The sequence below is a fragment of the Amphibalanus amphitrite genome, unplaced genomic scaffold (genome assembly GCF_019059575.1).
Source record: "Amphibalanus amphitrite isolate SeventyFive unplaced genomic scaffold, NRLGWU_Aamphi_draft 001280F_arrow, whole genome shotgun sequence".
Classification (NCBI taxonomy): Eukaryota; Metazoa; Arthropoda; class Thecostraca; order Balanomorpha; family Balanidae; genus Amphibalanus; species Amphibalanus amphitrite.
Genome location: NW_024882773.1, coordinates 21423 through 44236, shown reverse-complemented (window position 1 = coordinate 44236; position 22814 = coordinate 21423). Strand labels below are relative to the sequence as shown.

General features: G+C 53.2%; 1 protein-coding gene across 7 annotated transcripts in view; it reads left to right on the top strand.

Annotated features, from left to right (window-relative positions):
• The window catches only part of LOC122371813 (long-chain-fatty-acid--CoA ligase 1-like), a 61512-nt gene that overhangs the window by 22362 nt on the left and 16336 nt on the right, over positions 1-22814 (top strand). For 3 of the 7 annotated variants that reach the window (XM_043348518.1, XM_043348520.1, XM_043348521.1), the window contains 2 exons: positions 3989-4140; positions 4544-4585. In XM_043348518.1, the coding sequence (XP_043204453.1) occupies positions 3989-4140; positions 4544-4585 (194 nt within the window). Of the gene's footprint in view, positions 1-3988; positions 4141-4543; positions 4586-15929; positions 16081-22814 lie in introns of those variants that run through there. The other 4 variants (XM_043348519.1, XM_043348523.1, XM_043348522.1 and 1 more) reach the window with 2 other exon arrangements.

The window sequence follows — 22814 nt, the reverse complement described above, 5'->3', positions numbered from 1 at the left end:
AGACCGGCGAACATTTTCATTCATATGACTTGATAGCGTCGCTTGTGTTCTAGCTGCTGGTCCATGAGTGATCTTTGTGGAAAGACATATCGCCGAAGTCAATACCGACTTCAAGCAGACACTTATAAGGCCGTACCCTTGTGATGCTCCAATTTGCTTTGTGATATGTTTTGTCATTTGGCATATTTAATTGGCATTTTGTCAAGTTGTCCATATCACCCATTGTTATTTTCAGCATTGTGGTGAGATGCTCTCGGCGAAACTAATGAGTCGCTGAATGTCGTTGGAGACCCGAAGCTATTATTATTATTATTTTACCTTAACCTCAATCTTCTTCAGTTTTTTATTCTTGACTTTGATGTTCAGACTTTTTTTGCTCGTGGCCCTGTGACCTTTTGTGACCTCGACTGCAATCTACCGCCAATGTTTGCACCCATTCCTTTTCTTGTGTGCTTTTGACTGCAATGTGTTATTTGCCACCTGGATAGTGGATATGCAGCGTTTTCCGTCAAATCGTACGTGCTATGTCTGATGTCTCATGCAAACATCAACGCAACCGAAGGCTCCTTTCTCCGTTTTTACGTGCCAGCACTTTGGCCGATGGCTGTCGATAGAGCCACCCCCGTCTTTTAAAGTAGCTCCCGTCTTGTCACGGACCGTGCCGCCGTGCTCGTTATGATAGCTCACGCGTGTCTGTGATAAGTCAGAGGATGGGGCAGACCGACCCACTGGAACGAACGGGTGGAGAGAGGTCATGGGGGGGGGGTATAAAGACAGACACTTTAGGGTCGTTCGCCGCCACGGCCACGTCACGCCACGACCTGGCCCTTTTTGTTACTGCAAACTGCACAGTCTCGCCCTCACCGCCCACCGTCCCACCGCCCACCGCCCATTGCACTCTCACCCGCCCCTCGATTGGCAGCTTTCCCTTACGTGCCGTGGCTGAGGCCGTTCACCCCGCCGTCTTGCATGGAAGCTATGATTAAGCTCAGCCCTTGCATGATAAATATGCACTGTGCACTGAGCCCTGTACCAAACAGGGTGCGCTAATTACCAGCTGGTGACGATACTTTAACCGCCGTGGGTCACAGTCCCACTGGTGACGATACTTTGGGTCACAGTCACAGCTTTGGGGGTCATAGTCCCACTACTCTCGGCTTTCTCCCCAATATGCGAGTGTGAGGGCGGAGTTTTAGTTGGCAATCGAACCTTTGATTGTTGAAAACCGAATCGGTTTTCTCTGTGGAACACGTTTGCAAAGGCAACTTTTCATCCAGTTACATATTCGTGTATGTACAGTTTACTGGGAAGGTGTCAAGCAAGAACAGTGGAACCCAAACACAATACAGTTGTAAGTACCCACAACGGTGTTTGAACGTTGTGAACTCACTCCCAACATGCATTTCGAGTTTGTCGGCATCCTGCTAAGCCCATTCGCGCGGTGGTCTGTAGCCGAGTAGGTGCCGAGATCCGGCTCCGATAACGCCCAGGGCTGACCCGGCGCGCTGTGCTATCACGTTTAGGTGGTGGTAGCACCGGGGTGACACGAGCGAACGGATGGGGAACGTGCCTGTGGGCACAGCGTGCAGCGGCTGTGCCGACTGCTGGTGGATTCGGGGGTGGGTGCTATGTTTGATGTCGTGTTTGTTTGCTTGTTTGCTCGTGTTTTTTGGTGTTTGTTGTGTTGTTTGTTGCGGTGTTTGTTGCGGTGTTTGCTGGTGTAGTGTTTGTCAATGCATTGTTTGGTATTCGTTGGTGTGCTGTGGTGTTTGCTGATCCCTTTTTACAAATCGCTTAAAGGTAGTGTGCCACCTTTGAAAGATTTCCCGTTTTATTTTTCCTAGGATAAGAACCTTCTGTTTTTACCTAATATCGCAAAAAAAAATCAAAAATGGGCCTGGAATAGTGCCTTTTTCGCCTAAAAGTTTATCGGTTTTTAGATATGTATAACAACTGTAGTGGGCTCACCTGCAAACAGGCGTCGGGCAACAATCGCGAATGCGGCGCACTTGTGACAATAAGCAAAGGTCATTATAGTGTTACGACCATACGACGTACGGGAATGAGTTATCAGCTGTCTAATCGTAGACAACACAATGTCGAGCCTTAAACTGTAAGCCTGTATTGGTATTGTTTCTTAAATTTGGCTGTCGAACATTAATTTGTGGTTTGAAATATGATTTTATGTAAAATAATTGATATGAAACAGCCGTCTCTTAAGTTATGATCCCATTACACCACACGCAAGTGGCAGAAATGACAATGATCAGCTGACGCATTTTTCTTGGCCGAAGTCAGAGCGCGCGGCCCGACGCACCACGCGTATTTGGAAATTCCGACCTCGACGAGCATCAGAAGCCACCTAACAGGCGTGTTCGAAACCGCAGGAGATGATGATGAACGGGTTTATCGAAACTTGATTGGATGAGCCTATCGGTAATAGCGATTTTAGTGTGTGCATTTATTGTTCATAGTGGTGTGAAATGTGGTTGGGGTACGACCGACAACCCGTCGGGGCGAATTTCGCACTGGGGTACTCAAAATTTGAAGAATTTAAGACGTTTCCATAAGTTTTGAAGGTATGGATAGGTTCTAAAAATCCGGTTCTCCTTATCCGGGTCATTAACTCCATATGGTCCAGGAAAGCTGGCACACTACCTTTAAATATCATGCAAATGTGCAGTGCTGTGAAATGCAGTGTGGGCCGTCCTAACGCAGTGTGGTGTAGCTTAGTGTATCGTAAGTGCGGGGAAGTGCAGTGTAATCAATAGCGTACCGTCAACGGTGCCATCCGCGGCCCTTCCTTTCCACCCCGTGTCGATCTCGTATTCCGCTTGCTCCCTGTCCGCCCCGCGTCTAGTCTTATTCCGCTCTCTCCCGTTCCGCCCCGCGTTCATGTCCTATTCCAGTCCTTCCTTTTCGCCCCGTGTCGGTGTCGTATTCTTGCCCTCGCCATGGCACCGGGCGTCGGCCGTACGACAGACTGACCGGTGACGTCATCAGCGGCCAATGGGCGCGCGGTATCGAGCCGTGTGCGCCCGGAGGTAATGTGTCTGTGTACGGTGTCGTCGGAGTGGGCGCTAGTGTCCTCAAGTAGCTGCAGCGGGTTAGGATGCGGCTGTGCCCTCAACTGCTAGCTGTGTCGCTCGGCACCCACCTAGTCAAGGAGGAGACTCTTCATCCTTTCTCAGCTAACCCTTATCCGTCGTTCCCCTCATTAGCTACCCGGACGAAATGTGAATAAGTCTCATCTCTCTGGGTGTTCACAGCGTTTTTCTCCGTCTCTTGGCGTCCGCAGTGTCAGGCAGATCACCCTCCTCAGAGTCTCCAGGTGTCGATGAGCTAATCCCCACCGTCTCTCTAAAGCATAGTGTCTGTCAGCTAACCCTCCCCGTCTCTCGGGCCTCTCAGCTGACCCTGCCTTGTCTCTCTTTGCTGCACTGTCTCGCAACTGACCCCGTGTCTCTGTTGTCAGTGTCTGCGATGGACCAGTACCTGGAGCCGATAGGCGCTAACTCTCCTAATGTCTCTGTTCCCGCAGTGTCTGCGATGGACCAGTACCTGGAGCCGATAGGCGCTAACTCTCCTAATGTGTCTGTTCCCGCAGTGTCTGCGATGGATCAGTACCTGGAGCCGATAGGTGGCGCTAACTCTCCTAATGTCTCTGTTCCCGCAGTGTCTGCGATGGACCAGTGCCTGGAGCCGATAGGCGCTAACTCTCCTAATGTCTCTGTTCCCGCAGTGTCTGCGATGGACCAGTACCTGGAGCCGATAGGTGGCGCTGGCGGCGCGGTGGCGCTGACCCCGTGTCTCTGTTCCCGCAGTGTCAGCGATGGACCAGTACCTGGAGCCGATAGGTGGCGCTGGCGGCGCGGTGGCGCTGACCCCGTGTCTCTGTTCCCGCAGTGTCTGCGATGGACCAGTACCTGGAGCCGATAGGTGGCGCTGGCGGCGCGGTGGCGCTCACCGCGTGTCTCTGTTCCCGCAGTGTCTGCGATGGACCAGTACCTGGAGCCGATAGGCGGCGCTGGCGGCGCGGTGGCGCTCACCGCCGTGGCCGCCGCCGCCACCTACTACTACTCGCGTCAGCCCGTTCCCGTGACACCGCTGGTCGACCTCGAACAGCAGACTGTCGAGGAGGTGAGAGGGGGAAAGGAGAGGGAGGAGAGAGAGAGGGGGGAGAGGGATCCAGAACGGGAAGGGAGAAGGGAGAGTCGGGACACCGAGAGGCAGTTGCTGGGAGGGCAGGTCGGAGGTGCTGACAGTTTGGTTTGGACTCGCTTTTATTTGCTGTTTTTAAAAGCTTACAAGGATGTAAATGAATGAGTTTCTTTTCTTTTTATGATTTAAAGTCAGTTCAAATGCAGACACAGAAATTCACAGTTCAATTCAAATACAGAAATGGTAGTGATGAGCGGCAGATAAATGAGAGTACCACCGCATCTTTGATGAATTAGCTGTTAAAAACATAGTCCGTCACCCAGCAGTGGCTAGACCTCTGTGTCCCGGAGCACCCATTTCATCTCCGCCCGCTGTTCCCCAGTTCGAGACTCCGCCGAACCACCAGGGCAGTGACCCAGCTCCGGTACGTTATATCGTGTGTGATACCCTCGGAGCATGAGGGGTGCCTCTGGTGGCTCTGGTACCCGCTGACACGGGCTACCGGCGCGCGGGGGCGTAGAGCGGTAGCGGGCGGTTCGAACGGGCTGAAATGCTGCCTGGGCAGTGCGGGTTTGACTGCTGGTGGGCTGGTGAAGCTTGGTTGGAGTGGGTTTGGGCTTGTCACCCTGGTGAGCAGACGGACGTTCCAGGTGCTGATTTTGGTAGTGACCATTGACTTCCAGTTAGCTGAGTAGCTTGGTCGACATAGTTACACATTAGTGAGGTACTAACAACTAACTGGTATGAGCAGCTCGTACAGTCATCACACGCACTGGGTGACAGTTGCTTGGGCTTCCGCCGCCGTAGGCTAGAGCATGGGAAGGTTAAATACACCGTGGTTGGTAGTGGAAACTAACTTCTAGACGAGCTTTTAGTGGGAAGATTAACATTTGATACGGACATTCGTGATACGTGATACGTAAAAGTGTCGTTCAGTTACATGTGTTCCTTGAAGGATTTTAGAAAGGTTGGTCTTAGGTTTGTCCTTCAAAGTTTGTTCAAATAAGACGATGCAGAAACATCATTGTGCAAATTGGAACAAGCTCCATGATCCATGGTCTCAAATTCACATTCTCCAGCTCCATGCTTTCAAAGCCGGTTGGAGCTTGCCGTCTGATGCCGAGGCTAAGAGACTGGCCTTCCTCTAATTTGGCAGAGTGGGTTATGTCCAAATGTTATGTCCACTGTCTGTCCGTCCAGCCACACCCCACACTGGAGCCGCCAAGTGTCTTACAAGATGATAGGCAGTGTTGTGGCTGATAGGGCGGGAAAACGGTGGATGGCTTGTAGTGCTGCATTCTGCAGACTGAAGGCATGGAATTTGGCTGGAGAGAGACGCGAATCGTTGCTAGGATCAACTGCAAAGCTCGCGGATCATCCAGCCTTATTATCGTGAAGGTGGCGAGCGCCTTGGTCTCTCAATGAAAGGGCAGACATCAGGACGATATGAGCTAGCTCCCACACGGCCACAACATACATACATGCACCATGTTTCTTAGTCTCGCCCTGTTTTTGCGATCGGCGTCTTTTTACCTCCTCACAAAACCAGTCACAAAAACTACGTTGCGGCCCCTCCAACTAGTAAAGTAATCTTGCCTCCCACTCACGCCGCCGCCGACTGACGTAGTTACACGTGTGTATGGATGACGTCACCACTGACGTCACCGGACGGGGGCGTGATTCAGAGCGGCGCCTTTGTATTGGTCCAGGTCGTGTGAATGAAAGGACGAAGGGGGCGGGGGCTGCAGGGCGAGCGGCCGATGCGTAATGACTGGTAGGCAAGAGAAGACATGCGACCGAACATTCGGAACATATTGGGAAAGTGGCGCATTTTTCAGATGTAATTACCGCACATACTTTACCATTATCACAAAAAAATTATCTTTCAGTCAGTGCTCCGCTGCTAAGATCAAGTATGTATGAAAACATTTGTTTGGTTTCATTAAAACTTTTTTCCTGCTTTTGCGATGACAGGAATTTTTAGCTTGTAAGATATGCATCTTGAATTGCTCTCATGGTTATTTGTTTGCGGCCGTTTACCAATGTGAAATGGCATTAAGGTCTTCCCCGTTTTCCGGGCATAGGGTACGCTGTTCAGTGTACAATGTACACGGGCCACATTTGGACAGTATGGGGATACCACCGTCTTTTGTTTGTGAATGCGTGAGTAACTAGTGAGGTCACCCGGGGACATACCCGCCATCTGGTTGGCTTGTCGATTTCTGCGTCAGCGTCAATAACATATGATCATACACCGAGCAAACATGCGCTGTTACCCCGTCTCATATGGAAGACCACCAAGCTGCGCACTGAAGCAATGAATGTCGCAGTTATCTTCCACAGGTCATTTTGAGCATGTTTTGCTCTAGAAGCTGGTGAGGTTTATCAAATTGCATTTGGTATGGACAAATATGTGCCCTGTGGTAGTCCGTCGAAAATATCATTCGGCGGATTACGTCGCTGCTCGAAAGCGCAGCATATTTCGTTTGATACTTTACACGGTTTTCGACAGCACCACATCCTCCCACCGACTGGGTGGAGCTGCTCCACCCAATCCAGTCGGTGGCAGTCCCCGGAGAGGTATTGACAGACTGACAGGCTGCCAGCTGACTCCACCGTTCGATTCGGGCCCTGTCCGGCCCTGTCAGCCGTGTCAGCGCGCACGTGACTGACGAGCCAGTGGCTCACGTGCGGCGACACGTGAACAGCACACGTGGCGTCAGGGGATGGGCTCAGGCCACGGGGAGGTCCACTTGTTGAGCCCTCCATGCTGGGCCTATGATGTGGCAGTCGAGTCACAACTTGGTGTCAGTGGTGTGCCTGCGTTTCCGTTGTCCTTAGGCAGTGCTCGACGCTCGTAGTAGGCAACGGAAGACTACTTCGGAATGATGCGGTTTGGAGAAGACGGCTTGGGTCTCTTCCAATTCTTTCGTTTCTTTTTCTAGTATCTTGAGATACATCCGTTTTCTTTCATTTTCGTGCGATTTTCAAGGATCTCCTGCTGGGTTGGACCGCCTTGGTTGGACCTCACATGGTTCCTCTTTGAGCTGGATTGGTCGGTGTGTTACCCCCAAACCATCTGCATACCGCAGTCGGTCGCCGTCTCGGCCACAGCTGCCGGATCTGACACCACCGGGGCCGGTCACGTGACCACCGCCCGCGGCCAACTGGGCCGTCACACCGGTCACGTGACGGGGGATCCGTCACGCACCTGTCACGGCCACTCGGCTGAGGATGGCCTCCGGAGCAGACACGGCCATCCACAACTCGGCGGATACTTTTGGCAGGGAGGTGTTACACTAACCCACTCATCAGTGTCCGCTCTGGTAATCTAGCTCTGAAGCGCTCAGGCGCCGCATTAGATACCACCCGCTGTGACATCCAGGGGCCGTCTGAGGTCCTGTGATGAACGCCTAGGATTGCCCTGCCAAGGACCGGGACGTTGGCCGCTGTGGGTCACGACGGCGGCACCCTGACGCGTGCTGGCAGAAGGCCGTGGTGGCCTGCTCTGTGAGGCGCTGGGGCCGCTACTGAGGGTCGGGGACCGGGGTACATACATGACAGAAGCTGCTGACGGGGCCAAGCACGGGGTCAGGGCGACGCTGAGGTCCTGGCGGGCAGCGACATCAGCGATGGACGGCGTCCTTGATCCGCTGGGCGGTGGCCCAGGCTCCCTCGGTCGACGTCTGGCGTCCCATGTCACTGGCCCACGGCGAGGCCGGGCTCGTCACCTGGCGTCAGACTTTGGTGTGTTTGTGTTGTGACCCATATCACCGGTCATCATTGGGGCCAGGTGCTTCAAAACATGGGACGAATGGAATGCTAGAAGGACAACGTGCGTGTCAGAAGCCCCGAAGGAACAGGGGTGAAGCTCCACCTTCCGACCATGCACTGGTATAATGGCATCCCGCATTCAACTCATGGCACTAAAGGGGTGCCAGACTGAAGAGCAAGCCGTAAACCACAATCGTCTTTGCTGGGTCCGTTGAGACTTCATGGGAAATGCACGCGCCCTTCAGGACATGTCCCCACCCCACTTCCCCTGCGCCCGTGTCTCCCTGGCCCCCGCCCGTCTCTGCCCCTATCTCCACCGTTCCGTTTACGTCCACCTGCCTCCGTGTCTCCCCTGGGTTCCGCACATATCTCCGCCATTCCGCCCATGTCTCCTCGGTTCCGCCCGTCTCCGCCCATGTCTGTTCCGCCCGGTTCCGCCGCCGTCCGGCCGGATTCGGCAGTGGTCGATACTGCAGACCCCCGCCGGGTCCGGGATGTGTCTCACAGCCGGCGATTGTGACGCTGTGACGGTGCACCGTGTTTTAACGCTGGCCAAAAACTGGCCAGGACGTGAAATATCGACTATTTTTAAACGTATTCATTTGGCCACTATCGTGTTCAGAAATGATCAGAGCATCTTTAACGACGGAAACTTTTATTCTCTTTACTTTTGAAAACGTTGAAAATGTACAACAAAGTCAGACAACTTTCAAAAGCTAAACTTCGGCAAACAAACGCAGAAACAGTCACCTTGCTTCACGTCAACATCTTCGAGCTTTGGATTGACAAAACTATATAATTTGGGTACCAAACGATAGCGCGAACTTTTGGCTTTGTAATGAGTCATAATTTATGCAATTATAATGCACATAGGTGTTACATTTATTGATTTCCGTCAGCCCTTACATTGACACACTTTTTTGAAAAAATGTCAATGTTCTTATAGAGCTACAAAAAATTGTACGCTAGTGTACGGTCTCAGACTACCACCACACTGTGGGTCAAGGAGTTGTCTACATGTCCTCAAAATTTCAGCTGCGCCTGAGTGCGCCGGTGTTGGGGGTGAACACTTTTTTGAATGAGTCATGGCTGCTCCTGCTGAGCCATGGGACGGGCCCTAGCGTGCGTTAAGGGAAAATGCTAGTACTCCTCGTTCATTCTCTCGTCTGTTGTGACGAGTTGGTGGCCCATGGAAGGTCGCCGACCTGTGTGCGACCTGCCGTACCCTGGGGCGTAATCAGCTGACGGCACGACCCCCACGACACGTGCCAGTTGCATGTTCATGTGTCGCGAGAAGAAAACAAAGGGTCTCGGAACCGGAGACCGGACAATGTCGGTGAATGACAGTTGTTCATTCAAAAACTGTAGCATTCCTATGAAATATACATTTCTTAAATATCAACAGCATTATCGGTGTAATTAATTATGTATAGTACCTGGTCTATAACAGGAAATTTCCACCCCATGGCTATTGCAGCAAATTCATAGTTTTAAATATATTTTAATACCTGATGGAGCGCAATTAAATATTCATTGTGCCCACTGCCCAGTTTGTGATGGGACTGTGAACTGAAAGGTGACTGTATGAGACATGCCACAGCACGCATCGCTGATCACGATGATCGGCTTTTGATCGTCCATCACCTGTTTGCGTTCGGCAGGGCTATCATCGGCCTCTTCAGTCAGTATTAATACGTTCAATGTAGGTGGTATGGTATCATTAGTGCTGTCCACCTTTATGAAAAAGTATTCGTTTGTTGCAGTAAGCGTCAGTTAGTATGGCAATGAAGTGCTTTTACGTGCACGTTGCATGGTACATAACGCACCATACAGTAGGAATTGGTAAGAAGTTTTAGGATACATTCTACCATTTCACGACATGCATTGGAGGATGCAGTGAAGGGCATAGTGGGTATTTGCCCTCCCCATAGCTGAATCGTGTGGGAAAACTATCCTTTTGCCGCTCCCAAAGCTTTTGGTGATGATAAATACCTATAATACGGCGTCGATGCCTATCTGGACGAAAAGCAGGTCTTTCCGTCACAACCATTCTAAGGGATGGAGCTGAACGCTCGCTGCTCATTATTTAGGTCGGTATGCTGATAACAGATGGAACTCCCTGAGCTGCACGCATGCATATTGCAGACGTAGTGAAGCGTTGTAAAGTCACCGGCGCGGCGGTGGGTCGGGGTCACCGAATGGGTCGGAAACTTTTGCCCTCTCCAAACGGATTAGCTGGATCCGCTCGTGAGTCATGTGACGTAAAACATACAAGACTCTGGACTTACTTAAGTGGAGACCGGGTTATCATCAAGTTGATATAAAAATATAGGTACGTTTAAAAATGTTTTTGAAATGAATATAAAGATTGTAGGTCCTATATGAATGAGTCCTATACCTATAAGAGCATTCAAGGTCACCTGGGATCATCAACGCTAATTAACAAGGTCATGTCCTCAAACTTGACTTGCCTCGTCGATGAGCCTTGCTCAGACTTGCGATTACTCTAAATTTACAGATACCTAAATGTTCGTGCATTCATAGCTAGAACATGACAATATCTTTTATATATTTCGTGACACTTGTGACGTCATAAACAAGTACATAAGCATCTGGTCCGACACATTTTGCACTCTAAATGATCGTTAGTCACCAACGTTTCGTTTGAGCCCAAAAACACGTTTGTATCTCATATAGTTTCTTAGTTACGAGCCCTGGCCAGTTTTGGTCCTGAGTTAAAACATAGTGCGGTGGCGTGATGGTCCGACGAGTGTCGTCATCGGTGACTCATCTGCTCCCCACAGGGGTTTGCCGGAGTATGTGTGTGTGTGGGGGGGGGGGGGGGGGGAGGGGGGCGGGAAGGGAGTGCCGACAATGGGACGAGGGGATTGTAAGGGGGTGCTTGGGCCAACTATGAATATCTATGTCAACATGCATGAAATAGTGCATTGAAGGGATGACTTGAACGAAAGTGGGCGTTTTTGGTGTTGGTCTCTGTTTAAACCTATCAAGATGGCTCAGGTTTGCCATGTTTTAGTTCTGATTGACAAACACATGGGTAATTTTCACATCCACTTGAGTAGAGCAAACATGAGCTCCACTCCTTCCGCCGCGTCATCCACCGATGAAGCAACGCGATAGAACATCGGAAAGCATTGCCCAATGACCTAAGTCAATACACTCTTGAGTCAGAGTGGCGCAGAAGTGGCTTCACGTAGTGGCGTTGTATGTACTCGATGCAGGGCACATGTACTGTAAGGTGTGTTCGTGGACCATTTATCAGAACAGGTTTCTCAGGAAAGCTGACGGGGTAAATGACGATGTATATGATAGGTATGTGGCAATACCAACAGATAGACACTTCGCGTGAGTGCTGTGGACGCGGCTTTATGGACTCAGCGTTGTGATTGATGTTTGACAAATCTGTCAACATAGGTGGTACGACATAGGAGGTGGAATTATCATGGCGTAGTAGGTCCCCGGTTCAACAACAGACAAGCCGATGTCGCCAGGTCAATAATATTGCGGCGTAGTTGACCCCACTCCCCAGTGGTCCTCCTACCAACACTATAAGGAAGCTGATAGCGCCAGAAGAATGACCCTGCGTGCTGCGACGTAGTGGTCTTTGTTCCCCAGAGTGGCCTGACCAGTGGTCTGACGGGGAGGTCACACGACCGTCCAGCTGACAGCGCACCCATGTGATCTGTGGCGTGACCACTAACTACGACGAGACTGCTGGAATTTTCAGTAAAACACAACAAAGCTACTCAGGACCGAACTGCACCAGTTTGTCGTCCTCAGAGTACAACTGAACTAACTGCGTGACCCATAAGGTCAGCAAATCCCACGGCGTAGCGCCCGTTTCCAAACTGACCTCGGGTGCGCGGGCGTCCTGCCTGGGCTCCGTAGGTACCTACACGTGTCGATTCGGTGAACTCTCTGAGCAGACTGTACCGAACTCTTTGCAGGGGGGTCTGTCTGTGAACTACTGGGTACGTTAGGGCCAGGTCACAGGGCATGGCGCCACCGTGGGCCGATGGTCGCCCGGCCCCCAATAGGTCAGCCCATGCTGTGTGAACGAGTGTGAACGATCGGCGACACGCGGGGCCTTTAGTGACAACTGCAAAGAGCCCTGAACAGCTGTGGGGGTACCGGGTAGGTCATAGGTGCAGCGGCGCAATATCCAATGCATGGTCGGAGTTCGATGGTAACGTTCCTGACTGCTTTTCACACAGCGATGTGAAGGTTTCCAGCGATTGCGTGTTAGACTTGGTAGTCAGGTGCGATGAAGTAGCTAGGTGTGAAGCGTTGTGACCTGTAGACATACGGACGCCTTTGAGCAAGACCGGCTGTGAATCCACGACCAGTCATTTCTGTGGTGAAGGGATTTCGCTGATCATCCACACGAAGTTGGTAATGGTTGATGGCTGCTTCAGAATCGTAGCATTCCTGATGATCCTGATCCTGATGAAGTTCAGAAAATAGATAGTCCACCCGGATCCTGGCCGCGGCGGAGTTTCTTCCCTCAGCCGTTCCGTGTCTCCGGAGGCGGCTATTTTGGGCCGTGGTGCGCAGTTGTCGATATTGATCCTGCGCCCGCCTCAGCTCCGGTGGGACGCTTTTTACCCGGCCAGTGAGAGGTCAGGTCACGCCAAGGTCGATCACGTGACCTTTTTAGTGGTGCATTGTTGAACCACAAAGGTCATCATTTGGTGCAGAGGGTAGTGTCGGTCGCAGGTCTGCAGTTGGTGGATGGTATCGCCGTGGTGTGACTAATGTTTGAAAGGTCTCTGTTTTTATTACAAGGGCTTCCCCAGTATGACTGCTGATTTGCGTGTGTTGGAGGCGATGAAGCTGTTCCAACGTTGGCGGACGTCAAAATTGTTGACAGGATAACAGTGAAACTTGCACGATGCACTTCTACGTGCCTTTATCAGTTTATTCCGTCGCTTAGGCTGTCTCCGACCTAGGTAAATCCTTCACTTCTGCATCCCATTATAAAGCGAGTTACGAAACATGATTCGACGACCGGCAATTCTCGTTTTACCTCAACTTATGCAATTGTGACGATATGCTCAATTATCACTTTGGCGTGTCATACCTCACACGCTCGTCCCATATTCCTCCGTCCAGGTCTGTTGCATCACTGCCCGTCTGCCCGGTACCTGGGTGTGAGGTCCCGTGGAGCCATAACCAGCTTCACATCACTGTCCGTCTGCGTCTGTCCCCATCATCCCCCTGTTGCCTGGCGGGCCGCTTGAAGTTACGTGGAACCTCCCCCGGCTGGTCCACCCGTGTAGGGTTGATGGACGTCTCCATTAGTCGGTACCGGTGCAATGGGGTGACCCGTCGCTCATCGGCCCAGCTCTCTATATCCCCGTGTAGGTGTACGGCTGATCGATGGAGTTGAAGGCCCACTGGAATGTCGGCAGTGTCTTGCAGTTTGCACACGGTGTCAGTAGGCTACGGTCGATACCTAGATTGGGGACGAGTTGGCTCGAGTAAACTGCCTTCTTGACGCTGTAGTGCGCTCTGCGCTCGAGTACTTCTTACGTATCAGTAGGAAGTGAGTTTGTCAGCTCAGTGGCCGCTTTGGTGACGTTTGTTGATTTGGTACATGATTGTTTGTTCATTGACTCAGCGGAGTTCGAAGCAGATTACATCAGCAGCGACCTCTGATGTGATGATGCATGTTGGTGAAGAGTGGATGGGCGAATCGCGCCCTTACATTGGCTTCGTCTTGTTTATGTTCCGTCATTCTGCGGTCCTCTCTTGCATCTCGTTCTTTCATAACAGTTTCCATGACTCACAACCGTATTTTTATCTCTCTTCTTTTCTGTTCCCCTCTTTTTCCTCCCCTCCTTTCTCCCGTCTCCCTGTTTCTCCCAGCCCTGACGCCTCTGCCATCCGGTTCCGATATACTCCCACTCCGGCGCTCCTCCTCGTCTGAGCGGGCTCAGTCCTGTCAGCCGGTCGGCCCACATCAGCTCGGAGCAGCCACTCGGAGCAGCCACTCGTCCGACCGGTCCTCCGTGATCTGATTAGGCCGCTCTCCGACCCCGCAGGGCCGGTCGAACGTGTGTAACTCGCCGGGGTCGCTGGTGTAACCGGCCGACTGCAGGTCACGCCACGGGAACGGAACGCAAGGCGAGAAGGCGGGTCGCCGCACTGGTATCCTACCTGATGGCTTCATAAATGCAGTTAACTGGCTGAGGGGTCATGGCCTGGTCGTTTGCTGGCCTTCAAATACTCCGGGTAGGTAGACGTCTGACGTCCACGCTTATCTTTTTATGTATGCAATCGCTTAGAGCGCGTGACTGGTGTCCAGCTCGGTCACATGCCACAGTTTGTGCCGTCAGTGTGTCACGTGACCGGTGAGATCACGCGACTAGTCGGGGCGCTCGACGGCGACTTTGGCTGCACTGGGACGATTTCCTGACACTCCTCCGCGCCCGATCCGGTGCTCGAGTGCAGTTTGTGGTACTCCGTATCGGAGTATTGTTGATAGCGGAGCGTTGTAGTACTACGACATAGTACAGACGCATTATCGCGTCGGTACACAGACAGTGACTCAGGCCACACAAGTGCCGCCGCTGCCGATTTCGTCGGATGCTCGGAAGACGGTCGATGTTTAGGCGTCCGGTGACTCATACACCGTCTGGCTTGATCGCATGTTCGGAGTTCTTTGGTAGTTTTTACCGGTACAAGCTAGTTCGTATCCATCTAAACTTTTCTGAAAATGTTTACCCAATCACTGATATCTGTTTTGCTTCGTGTGTATATGTACGGGTAATTATTAGACATTTTTTTCATCTCTTCCTCTCCCCGTCCTTCACACAAACACATATGCCATCCATCCTGTGCGCTAGCTCCTTCCCAATCCTCTCTTTTCCACCTCCTCCTCCATCCTTCTCTGCCCCTTGTTTGAGCCGTCGCCAACCGCCAGAGCAGACAGGAGTGGGCAAACACCAACGTGGCTAAACAAACTCAGACGCCGCGGCGCTGCTTGTCCCGGCGGCCGCCCTTTGACGCCTGCCGCCCGGCTTGTTCGCCGCTCTTGTACTCATACTGTCAGAACGAACTGAGACTGGTCAGATGGACGATCAGAGGTGGCGGCGTCTCGGTCCACGAGCTCCGCCATCTCGTGCGGTAATGCTGGTCACCTGCAGAATGACACGGAGATTCCGGCCGCGATTTCATCCGTGCATTCCTCAAGTCACGGTGTTTGTTCGCCTATCTTGTCGAGTGGTGCTTATTAGCACGATAAGGTGATGTGTTGTACTCGAAGTACTTGAGATCAAGTGGATGATATGTATCTGATTCATTGAGGAAATGCGACGCTAGGTGTCAATCGATGTGTTCTCTCGTCGACGGCGCTCGATCAAAGTTTCATTAAAGAAAGGTAATGCAACTTTGATAAAAGTTGCATTGATGGAAGTTGCAGAAGATAGAAGTCAGCTGTTTCTCGATCTCGATGAGCTGACTAAGTTCCCGCTCGCTCCCTCTGGCCTACCGTCGCTGCTGCGTCGCGTGTTGCTCATGTTGATCGGGTGCTGGCCCGGCCAGTCGGTGGAACCACCGACCTCCCACACTGGGCGCAGCTGCGTTCCAGTGGGCCCCACTGCCGGCAGCTGTGTTGAACAGCCCGGCTGATAGCCCCTAGCTAGGACAGCTGCTGCCGCCGGCTGTGTTGTACCGCTCGGTTCACTGCAGCTGCTGCTGGTGTCCCTTCCTCCCTCTGGCTCCGGTGCCGGCTGTTGTTTACCGCCTGCTCCGGACCACCAATCGCTAGCTGCCCTGGAGCCGCGCCCGCAGCCTTACCCCCGTCACCAGCGAACCGGCGCCGTCCAGGACCGACCAACCGGCCCGGCCCCTGGCACGTCGTCCCACGTGGAGGCCAGGCTGCCGCGCTGGGGCCGGGAGGCGGCGCCTGCGGTGGTGGCGTGATCGCCGTACGCTCGGCGCCGCCGCCGACGTGGCGCTCGGTGCGCCCGCGGCCCCGGCAGTTGGTGTCCGGCGGCGGCGGCGTGAGGTGTGTGACGCTCCGAGCGAGGCGCTGAGGGAAGAGGAGCCATGTGCAGCATCCTGGGTCACCGACCGGTGGTGCCGCCGGTAGACGTGGACGACCAGAGCCTGCCGCTGCGGGTACGTCCGGGAGACGGACTGATATCGGGCGGGGAGACGGTGGGGAGACCACCTGCCATATGGGGACGTGAGGACTTGTGGGATGTTATGATTCTGCTGCATGCTGGCTGCTACGTCGATGAAAGTGGGATGCTTCTCTTTGGGAAATTGTAGGTCCGAACGTATGGAATCTGCTTTTATATTGTTGAAAAGGTAGGGAAGAGATGAAGGTTGTTTGAATTCCCGTTACAAATTTGAATTCGATCCCTAAATTCATGCAGCCCATTCGGTAATTGTTTCATTTGCAGTCATCGTCGCTCAATACGGTCACCTCAGCGCTCGCTGCTGTACCGGGCGTTATACGATCGCCTCTGAAGAGTGCCACTGGCCGCACAGTTCCGCTGCGCTGGCCCTGCAGCTCGGCCCGCCGCGGAGCTGGCAGCGGGCCGTTGAATTCCCACGCCGCATTCCTCGGCCGGGTTCCACTGCGGCCGACCGTTACGTTCCACCGGTGCAGGAGGCTACCGATCTGTGCCCGACCAGGAGCTGAGCTGGAACCCGAGCTATCCTGACTAGTGCGTCAGCAGGTCCGAGAGTTGATCTGCTCTATGCTTTACTCCGATTAGGTTTATGTTAGCTTTTTATCGTCGAAGACGAAGTTTGCTATAGAGCGGCTTATTGCCGTTTGTGTCTTTGTTACACTGGTATGCCGATTTTTTTTGCCATTCTACGCCGTGCTCCCTCTGACCTGCATCCGTTGTCACGAGGGTCTCCGTTGGCATCTTGTGACGCATCTCCCTTTCCGCTGCCCGGGGTCTCTTGGCAGGGCACCCACTCATTCCACCTCTCCTCTCTGATCGCCCTCCCCTCTCCCCCTACTCCGCCGTGTAGCCGAAACTGTCCGACTAGTGGCTCTGCTGACATCCTATCCTGTCGGTCTTGGCCCGGAACCACTCGCGATCTGAGGTGAATTGATAGCCACGACATTAAAATTCGGCCGCGTCACCAAATTAATGACCTTCGACTCCGCCGCTCGTCACCCTGGCATCGGCTCAATGTTCCGCCGAGCGGCTGAATTGGCACGTGCCAATCTCCGGCGCACGTGCCAATGCGCCGAGGTCACACGGCGGCTGTTTCGAGCTCGTTTGGGTCAAATTTAGCCGCGTTGTGATGCAGCGTCACTTCTGATCGGTAGCGCGCGGGCCACGCCATATCGGTCTGTTTGGCAACATATAACTGATCCGTTAAATAAAGATCTAATTGATCTATGAGGCTATTGCGGCTGCTTGTCTTATTTGGTCAAAATCTGGAAGTTTTGGCTATTTTTAGCCTATCATCATCATCATCACGTTTATTAAGAAACAAAAGAATACACAAAATCAAGATAAGTAAGAACTGGTGCAAAAGCACTCGAAAGTGCTTAATTCGAGGCACCAGCTCTGTTAAAGAACATACAAGCAAATAAACACATACACACATATACAAGAACTTAAAATGAATTCAAACAAACTAAATCGCCGGTCGCCGCCACCAAGCCGAACGCGTCGCGCATTAGAGGTTGTCCAGAGAGCCCCGTTGCCGACGCCACCCCACCAAGACACGCCCATCCCGCCTCGTAATTAAATAGTCAGAGTGTTGGGATTGTAAAGCGCCCAGAATTAAGTAAGAACGTTTCATCAAACACATCAAACAGTTCAATCAAACACACGCACATAGCTGTTTGCGGAGCCCGGGCTATGGCTGAGCTGTTTTCAGGTGTGCTGTGTCGCTCTGGGTCCGAGAGGTTCGGCCGTGCCGCCTCTAGCTGTTTGTTTACCGCCCGGCACGTGCTGTGGCAGCCGACAGAGGCCTCTGATGACGTCATTGGGCGTCGAGGAGCTGGCGGCGGGTCAAATTATCTGACGGAGGGAGGAGAGGGTCGGAGGCTGGCACGGTGGCCCGTCGGCAAACGGTGCAGGGTTAATCTGAGCAGCGGAAGGTCGGCGGACATTGCAGAGAAGGGGACTGCTCAGGGTCGTGGCAGCGTCGGACCTCCTCTATCTAGTTCTCTATTTTGCGAAGCTGAGGCGATCCCCTAGACATACAATCGTGCAAGGCATTGCTCATCCGTTGGTGTCGAATGAAACGTTCGACAAAACATACGCCCTGATTGCGACCTGCGGTGGCAGTGAACTCGGTTTCAGTTCAGCTATAGCCAGCCCAGCACCCAGTTTCTAACTGTGGAAGATTTGATAAAAAGTGAGTGGTGGCCTTGACAGAGCTGACAGCAACTCGTCTTGAGGCGTACCTGTCTCGGTCTTTAATTAGGAACCCAGGAACGGCTGATACGGATCACGGTTTTACGCCGGAAGTTTTTGTACGAGCTACATGTTTTGCTTTTTGTTGCCTGGAAAGCCGGACATGTTGGCCGATGACATTTGAAAGGTGAACGATAGCTACGACAATATGACACAGCGGGCAACGGACTCGCAAAACATTGATTGAGTGTGTGCTGACCAGCCGTGAGCTATAATGTGTTGATGATAAATTCATAGGTGACCTTTACGGAATTATATCGTCAGTGCTCCCGGCATTGGAGTCTAGCAGCGCCTGTCCTGTCCTGAGGTAATTTGATGGCCCAATGGGCATGCATTAACTACTCATGTCCATTAAGTGAATTGTGGGGGGTACCATGCTTGAACCATGCGCGGATGTTACACTTTGACCGTACCGACAAGACATCCTTTGAAGGTCTATTGATTCTCTATTCCGGTGGCTCCTTACAACCGATTTGCGAGTGACTGAGTCTCCTAATTCCTTAAGAACAAGCGTTGCGTCGCCTTCACAGAGTTGGCGCCGCCGCCTCGTATCTAGTTTTGTCTGGTCCTCATGTCTCTCATCACCACCTCGTAGTTCATTCAGTCATTCTGTCCTCGTGGCGGTCATTATCCTCTCTTCTCTCTCGTGCCCTCCCACGCCGTCCTCGTGTTTGCCCCTTTCTGGTGTCTGATCGCCCCTACCTCCTGTTTCCTCCTCCTCCTACCCTGTCGTCGTGTCTGGCATCGGCCGGTGTCCGTCGCCAGACTCGCTCTGCCCCCGTCGCCAGACTCTCTCTGCCCCCGTCGCCACCGGTGGCCGCCGGCGCAGCTATTCCTGTCGCAGGGCCGCCGTCGGAGGACTGCCGCCTGAGGACCGCCGGCCGGTCCCGTGACGCACCGGCGTCCCAGTTTAGATGGCACGCCCCCCCCCCCCCCGCCTCTGACATGTCAGCTGCCGCCGCCACCCAGCCGTCCAAAGCCGCGTGTGGGATGTCCGCCATCCAACAGCTTCAGACGAAACATTCTTCATTGAAGCCCGCTTCTGACTCCTATTATTTTATTGGTATTCCACAATCCATAGTTCTTATTCTAGTGTTATTTCATCTTCCTTTGAAAAAATATCTTCAATTTCATCAAAAGCACTGGGATCCCTATCACTTTCTTCCACAATACCTCTACCTGTCCTTTGTCACCCATATTTACAGGTCGCCTCCCCTTCCAATGTACTCGAGCAGCAGACGATGTTCCCCCCCCCCCCCCCCCGCCGGCTGCCACCGAATCACTGACCTTTCTCCCCACAATGCCCCGTAGGCACCCCCTGCACCATTCTCTCCTCCATCGTTACTACACAGCCCGCGGTGTAGCCTCTGGCAGCCCCCCTCGCCCGCACAGCGCGTGGGCTGATTCGCTGTGCGCGCGGGGTCGATATGTGCTGTTGCGCAGTTGGTCGGCGGTAGGCGGCGACGGAAATGAGTACTGGGCCGGCGTGGGTAGTGGAGCGGCGCAACCTCAGTCGGTTAGCGGCACAAATCGATACACCGAGCGGCCCGGCGGTGGCGCATAGTGCGAGGTTATTTATTTCTGCAACAGGCGTGGCGCAGATTGCTGCTGAAAGCTAAATGTCATTTTGCCCGAATTGTTGAATTCATTGCAAACGTGTTCTGCAACGGTTTCCTCGCACACAGTTACAGTTGAGAATCCGCCGGTCTCGGGAGCTCACACTCGTGTGTGAAAAGTCCACCTGCACTCTGCTGCTATTGCAGGCTGCAGAATAGCACAGCTGAAATAATAGACCTCAGCTCCCACAATCAATTTTCTGCACCCACTACTAGCGGAGAGCCGGAACCGCTGCCACGTGGCGCCACGTGGAGGTGCGTTGGTCTCTCTCCTCTCAGCTGGGTCAGCTGGGTTCGCTCCTCTCTCCTCTCCTCTCCTCTCAGCTGCAACACTGCACCTTACAGTGCCGTTGCAGTCCTCTCTGAGGCTCTGGGCTGACCGGTGCTCCGTTGCAGCCTTCTGAGGCTCCTAGATCACCGACTGCAGAGCCGGGGTGGGCCATGTCCGGTCCGTCGGCCGGAGGGAAGGAGCGTCGCTACTGATTGGCGCGATTGGAGCGCGTGCTGACCACCTATGCCGCTGGAGGAACCGCGGCGGTGGGTCACGGTGAACTGAGACGGTTCGGGGAAGGAGAGAGGCCGCGAGAATGTTTAGGGAGTTGAGGTAGGCCACGGTGAATGAGTTTGAAGAAATGCTACGGGGGCTAGACGAGTTGTGAAGGTTACTGCAGCTTCTCATTGGATGGTCTTCGCGGAACGCGTTCTTTTGCCTTGCAAGGAATTGCGGCCCCTTTTTCTAGAACAGCTTCACCCGGCTGTTGCTGATATCATTTGCAGACTGCAGCATTTTCCTGCGTGGTTGGGGATCCCCTTATCAATAAATGACAGGACGCGGGGTTTACCACAAGAAATTGATTGTCTGCAGAGGGAACTTTTACGACGGATGCATCATGCATTTGTGACTGCAGATACGCAGGCTGTCGATTAAAAGAAGTTTACACAAAAGGAGCGCGTATAGCCGTGGTTTCTGTCAGCTCCTTACCACGCCTGGTGCCAGCCACGCCTTGGGTCAGCGAGCTGGACTCGTCTGTCGGCGGGTCAGCCAGCTGGACTGGAGGCGACCGTCTATGAGTCTATGTGCCGCTCCGCCACTCGCCGTGGGAGCCCAGTGACCAGAGGCGGGTAGCGGGCCGCGGCGTCTGCTCGCGGAGTGTGCCGCTTCAGAGCGCGTACGGAACGGTACTCAGGTTCATTGGTATGCGGAGACATGTATCGGCGGAAGTGTGAAAGGTGCGTGCGCGCTGGCACTGTGAAATGACTGAGAAATCATTTCTATTTTGGCCTGGTATGCGGGCGTGGCTGGTGCCAAAACCCAACATATGATTGCCCAATGCTCAGAATTTGATTGGCTTGTCATGCGTATTGCGTAGCATTGGAAAAGCGCTCATATGTAAAGAAAAGCTCCTTGAAAAGACGTTATTCTGTCGGTCCTATGATTAGGACCAGTGCAGCGTGATGAAGTCATCACCGAATTCATTAAACCATCCACAACTTCCAACGTCATTGGCCGTTTTGTTTACAAAACAAGCGGAATCACAGTTCGCTATTTCCACGTTTGTAAACACGGGCAATTGATGTGCCGTCTCCTGTCGGGGGCAGAGATCCGTCTCCGATCGGGGCCTCGATGAAAGACGGCGTGGCTCGTGCCAACCTTCCGTCGTATCGGGAGCTGATGATTTAGTTGGTGTCAGGGCCGGGCTGACCATTCGGTGGACCCCCCCCTGTCACCGACGAAATGAACTGCCCTGTTGTTCTTCTCTTTCGTTTTACATTTGACAGCCACGCGTGATCTATCGCAGTACTGGTCATGCCCCGTGAGCCTGGACCAGCTCTTGTGTTAGTTTCTCGTCTCAAGTTCTAATTGCCTACAATTTGTCACTCGCGCTATCGCTTCACACTTGACGGCTGTTCGTGCTCGCCGCCGCCGTATCGTATAACCGAACGTGCCGCGCGAGCCTGCTCTGGCTCTTCTCACAGGTTTCTCGTTTCATATTCTAATTGCTTTTAGATGTACGACTGATTGTTCTTTGTGCCCGCGGCGGCTCCTCGAGTCGCTGCGGGCAGTCTCCACTTGAACGCCACCGGGTACAGTCCTCGGTGGCGGTGCGCGGCTCCGCCGGCGCCCCGATGTGCGCCGGTGTAGTGAACCCGTGACGGAATCGTGCGCGATTCCGACGGCACCCCCAGCGGGTTGCCAACGTGAACAGTGACGGAGTCGTGCCACCGAGCACGATTCCGAGGGCACCCCCGTTCGTGTGCCCAGTGAACGCCACTGAGCCCAGCTCAGTGGCAGTGCGCGAATTCGCCGGCGCCCCGACGAGCGCCGGCGTATTGCAGTGCAGTGAACGGCTCTGACGGCGCCCCGTCCGCGGCGGCGCCGATGTGTCATCTGAACTCTGAACAGTGAACTTCATCGACAGTGCTCACTGTGTTTTTCTCTGGTCCACCTGTCTACTCTGCGCTCCTCATTTCACCCTCGTCTACCGTTCGTCATCATCTATCGTCCGGATTTCTTCAATACATTCTTCAAAATTCATCGAAGTTTTTCCTCCGCTACAATAAATGTCCCGGCCCCCATCAGAGGCTCGTCAGGGTCGGCGACATTTAATGGTCCTCCGGGCCGGATCAGGCCAGAAGAAATCAGAAGCGGAGGAAACTTCATCGAAAATGGAAAAACAAGAAGGGAGACCGCAAAGTGAAGGCGCTGTCGGCGGAGTTCCTGTGACGATAGAAACTGAAGAAACCATGGAGGTTTCGACGCTGCAGCAGCCGCGCCCTGAGGTGAGTTCCAGTTCGTCAGCATCCCGCGCATCCGCTGAGGCTCAGCTCACGGCGCGAAAAA